Below are 8496 nucleotides of genomic sequence, written 5' to 3'. Positions count from 1 at the left end.
AATGAAATTCATATAATGTCAGGTAGTCCCAACTTCACAGCTAACGAATTTAAAATAGCTTCAAAATGAATGGATCTGATAAGCAGACTAGCTTTCACAAGTATTACTGTGACACGTTAAATTCACATCCAGGCAAACAAATCTGTTTTTTGTTCTCCACCAGCTGCAAAAGACAGAGTTAGCGAGTTAAGCAATAGAAGAGAAATAACTTTCCCGTGGCTGCTTCAACAATTTCAAGGTCCTGGAGGATCAATACCCGGGCTCTTCAATGATGTGGTCATGGCCAAATGTATACTATAAATTTAGAGGTGTCATCAGCTGTTCAAAAGTACAACACATGTGCCAAGTGTATATCAGGCTGCCAGGATAATGAAGACAATAGGGATGGTCTAGGTGTGGTATTTGATCGGAAGCCAGATTTCAAGTGATCGCAGGGACGTGTTTGGCCCCTCCCAGCAGCCACGTCATTAATGCATTAAACAAAGGATAAAGTGGCATGGCAGTAACACATAAAGCATCTCTTTCTTCTCAGATGGGCACAGTGCATCAGTACTGGTGTCTTTCTAAAGCAGGCTTCCACATTTCCCAAAAAATTTTCCCAGAAAAGAAATCTGCTCTAGGAGTGTGGCTAATACGTTAGCCATTCAGCCCAGAGAGCTTAAGAGCATTACCATGCTTTCCCTGAAAACTCTTAAATGAACAGTAATACTGGATCTATTACGGAGCCAGAAACAAAAAATACTGTAACGTCTGTGTATATGACTGAGTTGTTTTAAACGAGGGAATGACCTCACAATCTCAGCTTTCAGAACTCTCACCCAAACTTGAACCCTGAAATGCAGCAGTACGTGCCGGTGGCTGCATGTATAATTCAGAAGCCCTAATGCAAATTTGGTATCCCCACTCTCTTGAAATCTTTGCTGGGATGTCCTGCCTCTTTCTCTCTCTCTCCTTTATTTCTCCCCTCCCTCCCTCCCTCTCCATCTCTCACTGTGTTTACAGCCTTGGAGAGGACGGCATATCTGACATTTCTCTCTCAAACTCCAACCAGCTCTCTTCTCATCTGACAGGTAAGAGCCAGCATCCTCTGAGCTGCTCCTTAGGAAGGCTGACAGAGAGTCGATGATGATAAATGATGATACAGACAGGATAAAAGCCCAGTAGGGTGGATCTTGTGATAAGAAGAGTCATTAAAACGTATTATTATTGGTAGCTGAGATTAGTTATTTGAGTCAGGTACTTAACTGGTTGGGGACATAAAGGACATTTGTACTTGCAGAAGTTAAACGGTTACAGGAGATGTTTGATGTTAAGATATTAAGGAGCACGATGTGAATCACTGCTTCTTATAAAGTCACTGCTCACTTACAGTAAATAAAGCTTTGTAGAAAGAAGCAGGGGAACAGGGACTGGGCTAAAACTCCCAGAGGGATAAACACTCATCCCAGCCTCTTAAATTCCTATCTCAAACACATGATTTCATTTAAAAGCACTCAGGAGTCAAATCAACTCTATCTTAATAATACTTAATGCTACAGTACGATATACAATATTTCCCAGTGTGGTCCAGGAGAATTCACTGTATTTCTTTTTTCTTTGTTTTTGCTCCATTTGATAATCTTATTCTATTTCTAGATGCCTTTCCATTAAAAAATAATAAGAGGAAGATTTTTAAGCTACTTTTAGATGTATCTTTACTTCACAATGACCTCTCAAGGAGACATGGAGCGAGTTACGCATAAAAAGGCAACACTAGAAAGAAGAGGGTGGTAAGATTTTCTTTCTGACATGTGACAAATACAAAAAACAGTTGGTAAAAAAGAAATAAATTATATTTAAGACTGTGAAACGAACTATGTTTATATCATGCTATACAATGCAATTTTACACATGTATATATTGTTACATATGTATATTTATGATAAAGTCCTTAAATTTTTTGACATTATGTTGTTGTTTTAATAGACGTATAATTACGCCTATATTCAGACACTATATCTATTTAATGTTTTAGAGTAATATATATATATGCCCCCAAATTTAAAGTGATTTATGTGAGGTATTGGCTCCCAACAGCTGCTATCAAAGAGTGGGCGCAGCTAGCCATGACCCAATTAGAGTAGCAGGTCAACATCAGTAAGCCTATGCATCTGTCTAACCTACATACTTCACAGCTGTCAATCATTTTCTAAGAGGAAATGCCAACCAGCTACCTCTCTTGCAAGTGCTGACATTGATTGCAAAGACAAAAAGCATCGCTAATGACTTATTTTTAGCGTCACTTTAGACTCTAAAGTGGGCAAAAAGTGGCGTGCGTGTACCTGCGCGATCTGGCACACAGCGACAAAACTCACAGGAGAAAAATTTCAGTTTATTTATAAACTATTTCCATCTCTAAAAACTTTATTACCAGTAACATCAGCACCATTATTTTCCACTTCTGTGTTGGTCACACTGGAGAAATCTAATGCTTGGCAAGAACGGCTAACAACAGCTGATTGTGTTTATAGGACAATGCGGTCCTTTCAGCAGCCCAGAGGAGCAATCTGCACTTTAACGGTGATAATCTAAAAATAAAAAGAGGCTTCTCCTCGAGCTTTGCACGGTAAATACAATCAAATGATTAAATGGACTGTGTTTTTTGCATGAGGCCTATTAGATACATTTTAAAAGTAGCAGCAGAATGAAAACATAGATTCTTCTTGGGTTCATTTCCTAACCTGCTTTACTGAAACTGCAGGAGGAAAAATAATATCACCCAAATGATCTACTGCTTACTTTTTGGGGCCTTCTCCACAGGCTACAGGCTAAGAAGCAAAGTAGGAAAGAGTTTGCTGAAAATAAGAAAATAGATGAATGCACTGCATCAGGGTGTAGGTGTGCCTATGTGGACCAAAAAAGAGGAAAGCTTTATATCTACTGTCAACATTTCATTTTCATTAATTTCATGCAGTGCAAATGAGGGTTATTTGCACTCTAGACACAAGACAGAAAAGCACAGCCTGGCTGACCAGCCGAGGATGAAGCTGAGCAGCGTTGGCTCGCTTGTTATCAGACATGCGGTGTGCAGACTGACATACAGAGTGAATGTAATTTCACCTCAAAGATCAAACTACAAGCTGCACAAAAATGTCAATTTCTCATATAAAAAGTGAGAAAAGGAGGCACGGAGGAGAGACAGATGAGTGGAAGGCTCATGACCTCGGGCACAGGATGATTGAGAGGAACAGAGCCGGGCAGGGAAACACCGGGACGGATGAATATTAATTTCTTTAGGTGTAGTTTGAGCTGCTGTCAGAGGGAAGCCCAGAATACAAACTGTCTGTGCAGAAGACGCACAAGCAAAGATTTTTCTTGATTGCTTCAGTCCAAGCAGTTTGTCTGCAGACCACTAGATGGAGCTGAGGAAATACACAGAGATGTGTAGATTTCATTTTACTGTTTAGTAAAAATTGACATTTTTAGTGATAAATACGAAGTGAAAAAAAAGTTTATTTGGTTTAAAAAAGAAACGCCAAACATAATACGTATTCAGGAGGATTGCACGTGTATTTAAAGAGTTATTTTATAACCTGTATCAACTGTACTCAAAAAGCATAGTTGTGTCAGTCTGAAAGCTTTCTGTCATTGTCACAGTTCTATTTAGCATTATTAGCACTTTGACCTTCAGATCAATCTGCTGACCTTGAAGAAGAGGTCAGAGGTCAAATGTGACAAGACATTTTAAATCTTTATACTGTACTTTTTATATGTTGACTTGTAAGAATCAGTACGTTTTCAGTAAGTTTTAAGGCTTTTTGTTGATTTTCAACCAATAAATCTTTGAGTTGACCTTGAAGACCTCAGTGGACGACATGACCCCGCTCTACACCCATACAACGTTTTACCAGCATGAATACAAAACATTTTGAGGTGTTGTGCTTACAGAAAATACCTCAAAACAATAGCCCTTAACCACAAATAATGAGCTGAAAGAGCGCCACCTGTTTACCCAAACCAAACAGGACTTTCAGCCTGACCCTTTCAGGCCACCCTGAAGCTCCACAGCTGATAAAGCCAAAGGCTACTTCTATGTGGAGCAAAATATTTAGAATCTAATGAGTTTAAAAGTCCAGACTGAACGCAAACGCTCTAAATCATGGGTGTCAAAGATAAGGCCTGAGGACCAGATTTGTCTAAGCACAGACTCAGCACAGACAGATTTCTTTCATTTACTACAGCAGCATTATTTTATCACGTAGATAAAGAGACGTACTGTTGAAACCACTCCTCGTTTATATATGTCAGGGGTTCAATGTGTAGTTAAACCTCTTCACACTGATAGGAAGAGGAGTTTCGCTGGCTGCTTCTGTGAGGTGGAAGAAAAGAAGAAAACTCATAAACAGATGACAGGAAAAGTTCAGCATGATTACTTTCTGATCATTCTTGGTGCATTTGTTCGAGGACATACAGAGACTTTGAAGGATTTATGAGTAACAGTGATTGCTTGTGTTGATTAAACACCATATGTACTCTTTAATCAGGTTAATACGCTGAATTAATGAACTCTGTCAGTACGCCTCCACACACAGGTCATCTAAAGCTAAGACACGACCGTGTACCGGTCGATCACTCCAGAAATCAGACCCCTCAAACCTCCTTCTTCCAGAGCCACTCTACGCTCCACTTCAGTGAGGTCTGAAGCAAGCGAGCTGGAGAGTTAACCCGTGGGGTTTGAGAAACTGTGTGCTCAAGTGTCAACATGTGAAGTGATAATGAGTGACTCAGAGGAAGATTACGGGGGTGGAAGGAACAAAAGTGAAATGATTAAAAATAGCCATGGCTGCCTTTTTATTTTTATTTTTACAGACACAAGGAAACAAGATTTTTTTTTAAATAAAAATGGCACATTAGAGTTTGAAAGTGCAATTCAAGTATCATAAGCATAAGTCATAATATATGCAGTATGGGGCACGTTTCCTTTAGCGCCACCCCTCAGGTTCCTAAGCTGTGTGTAGATTGCTGAGCCTCTTTTTGTAATGTGGGATGTAATGTACAATGTACCCAGCAGGGGTGCGCCTGCGTGGATTTTAATCTTGTTAAAAAGAACTTGGCACAGCCGATGCACAAGTGGGAAGATTTTTCTTTTCTTTTTTTTCGCTGTGTGCAGGAGCCTCTAATGCGAGAGCACGGTGACCTTGTCACGGTGCCTCTGATCTGGGGAAAGTCACAGATCAGATGACAAAGGGGGATTTAAGCCAGTGTCGAGAGCCTGCAGCTGCACTGTGTGATGTGCTTTTATTTCCTGCTTACGCACTCTGCTTACAATCTACGACCCCCAGCTGATAGGGATGTAATGACAGAGGGAGGACAAAACATATTATAAAGTCATGAAAAACTTCTTTTGTTTCCTCCTCCCTCTTTGCAAACATGTCCCAGGACTGTGGTCATGACAGTTGTCTTGCCGCCACTCAGACTACACTCCAGCTTAACACATCATCAGGCCTCAGCTGGCGCCTCTTGAGCACCCGTCTTATCATCACACTCTGTAGTGCTGATATGGAAAGGTCACATGAGGGGACGAGGGCCTGGGGTGATTCTGAAATCCCATTTTTCATGTGTGTTTAACAGTCTTTTTTTATTTCACCACTAGAAAGGAGAAGATAAAGTGACTGCCATCTGACCCGAGCTCATCTTCAGATCAACACCTCCCCCCCATCTCTACAACAACAGGCCCCAGCAGCCTGACCTGAACTCCCTCGCCTCCCAATCGAGCGGATCAAACTGTAACCGGCCTCCATGGAGCGCGTTCAGCACATGACCAAATCGGCCATTCGCCGAGCGTCTCAGATCGAGGTGAACCCGCAGACCAAGAGGAACCTGCAGGAGCTGTTCGTCAACTTCACCCTCATCCTCATCTGCCTGCTTCTCATCTACATCATCGTCCTGCTGAGCAGCTGAGAGACACGTGCAGAGAGAGAGTTTGGGCAAAGATGAGGGTTTCACTGATACATGCAGATCTATTTTTAAAAAAAGATATGAAGCAATAATATAATTGGCATGTATCAGCTTAACCCCGTTTACCAGCAAGGCGCAGGGAAGGATCACAGAGGCATTGGCCAAACTCTCAACTCACAGCAAAGCTCAAGGGTGATGTGGGAGCTGATCGGGAATCAGCTGCGCTGTTTGTGTCTCAAGGGAACGATCAAAAGTGACCCGACTCCAGCAGTTTGTAACCTTCACCTCTTCCTGCTGCTCATTCAGATTCACACTGTGCTCGCTTGCAGAAGACAGCGACTCCCGCCATGCACGCATAAGCACGAGTAAGTGCAGCGATGCTGAAATATCAATACATCACCAATGTTTGACTTCTATTTCCCACAAGCCTGCCCCCCTTTACTTCCTGTAAACCCCCGCCCAACCCAAACCCCCCAGCAGAAAGATAAACAGGCTGGAAATGTTTTTTTTCCATGAGCGTTTTCACGTCTTTCTTGGTGTGCCGCTGACAGAAACCAGGAAAACACTGAGGTTTCGCTGAGGTTTCCTGAAACTGCTTATTGTTTAAAAAAAAAAGAAGCTTTCAGCAACACAAGTTTAGCAAAAGGTAGCAGGGAGAAAGTCTGAGATGAGCCTCAAAATGTAATGTTGCTGCCCTAGAAAAGCTGCCATGTGTGATGTCCGTTGAGTAGTTGAGTTGTTGCCCCTCTTTATTGGTCCACAGTTACAACAGATGGGCATAGACCCAATCATGGAGGCTACAATTCACTTACATACGCTGCTAAACCTGCTTTCGCCTAACAATGTAAACCTACTGGTTTCACTATCACTGACACTCAGATTTCTTCACTGAGGACGTCTTCAGAAGAGAAGAAGATGAAAAAATTAAAAAATTTGGAATTCTATTGAAATTTCAACCTCTGGCGCCGCCCAGTGGTTAAATCACAAAAGACATGGTGGATCATTTTAAATGTAAAATTATTTTTACCCTGTTTTTCATCAATTCTGCTGAGAAATTTGACACATATCTTAAATATACATGGCATTATTTATAAAATGAAGCTCTGTTATCACTGTCTGAACTAATAATGCTGAGCCAGTCAGCTCACTCCCAAAGGTGCAGCATGTCTGCCATTTTATTCAGTGCGTTTCTTACTCTTAATTAACATATATAAACATACTTGATATGATACTTAGGAACGTTTCTAAGTACTGCAGACCTTTAACGAGCGTGTGTGAAGCACAGCCTGAAAGTGACAGTGAAAGGTTTGCTTTACAGGTACATGCAGTCTATACACTATCAGTTGTGAAAGAAAGCTCACTTTGCATGGTGTGATTACACGTAGTGCCACTTTCTTTACTGCAGCTAGACTCTGTTTGTTTTCAGCGCTGGAATAAAATACCTAATTATAAAATCATGTCATTGCTTTTGAAACGTACTATGACTAAAAATGTTTAAAAAAAATGAGATGCACATAGGTGAGTATGAATTAGTTGTTTTTTGTTGTCTTGTATGTACGTTAGAAAAACTTCCACCTGATTTTTAAACTGTGGAACACCAAATAAACTGCATGTCAAAACAATTAAAAGTAGCGTCTGACTTAAGTGAAATCCTTTGTGTTTATCTGTCCGTAGAGTCCATGTGCATACTGTTTTGGTTTTACAGCTCTTTGAACGCCTGCCTACATCCAAGAGCTTGTTTTCTCTTGACCTGCGATCACCAGAACATAGAGAAATCTCCACTGCCACCCACAGCCAAGGGACTATTTACCCAGATGTGAATTGAATTCTATTTAAAAAAAATTTAAATGTTGTTTCATTTACTCATTTATTATAGATGTTCTATTTAGCAAATACTCAGAAATTGAAAAAATGCATTGATTTATCAGTAATGCTTAAAAACACTCATTACATTATTCATTATTATTATTATTATTGTGAAAAACAGTCTGCAAGTCTGAAGAAATGTTTGATTTTTAAGCCCCAAAACATATTGAGAATATGCATATTAATGTTTATAGATGGATAATTTCCGTAATAATTTCAGTAATGTTGAAAAATACCTGGGTGAAAAAGCCTTCTGAAAATCTCCTTCGACCAGTTTTCTCTTAGTTGTTTCACCATTTGTTGTCTTAACTGGATCATAGTTACTTGTAGTGTCAATCAAAAAAACAATAAATCTGAACACCATATGCCGAACAATTGTTTTGAGCATAGTGTTAGCAACAAAATCTGCTAGCTTTTGTCATGGCCACTGAAAAAAAAACAAGACTCTGAAAAAAGTGTTGACATTTAAAAATCTACATATGTAGGTTAAATAACAACTGAAAAATGCTTTGCAGTCTTAAACAAATATAAAAAGACATGTTTATATAAGTAAAAAAGTAAAGAGCAGTTGTCCCCAACTTTTTCTAACCTAGCATACAGTGCATGCTAGCAGCTAGCCAAAGTAAGTTCCTCATTTGGTGGCTTACAAAAGTAAAAAGATCTAAATTACTTTTTCTTTTTTATAGAAACAGA

At 40.0% G+C, this 8496-nt stretch overlaps 1 protein-coding gene across 1 annotated transcript; it reads left to right on the top strand.

Annotated features, from left to right (window-relative positions):
- Positions 1–588: 588 nt before the first annotated feature.
- Positions 589–7565, top strand: pln2 (phospholamban 2). The gene is made up of 2 exons (XM_085263724.1): positions 589–1070; positions 5633–7565. The coding sequence occupies exon 2, from the start codon at positions 5779–5781 to the stop codon at positions 5938–5940; it is 162 nt and encodes a 53-aa protein (XP_085119850.1). The 5' UTR covers positions 589–1070; positions 5633–5778; the 3' UTR covers positions 5941–7565.
- The last annotated feature ends 931 nt before the right edge of the window (positions 7566–8496 follow it).

This window comes from Mchenga conophoros, linkage group LG23 (genome assembly GCF_057382185.1).
Source record: "Mchenga conophoros isolate Kocher_MC1m ecotype Shallow Benthic linkage group LG23, M_conophoros_male_GT1.1, whole genome shotgun sequence".
NCBI lineage: Eukaryota > Metazoa > Chordata > Actinopteri > Cichliformes > Cichlidae > Mchenga > Mchenga conophoros.
Note: the sequence above shows the minus strand (reverse complement) of the source record. Positions and strands in the feature narration are given on the sequence as shown.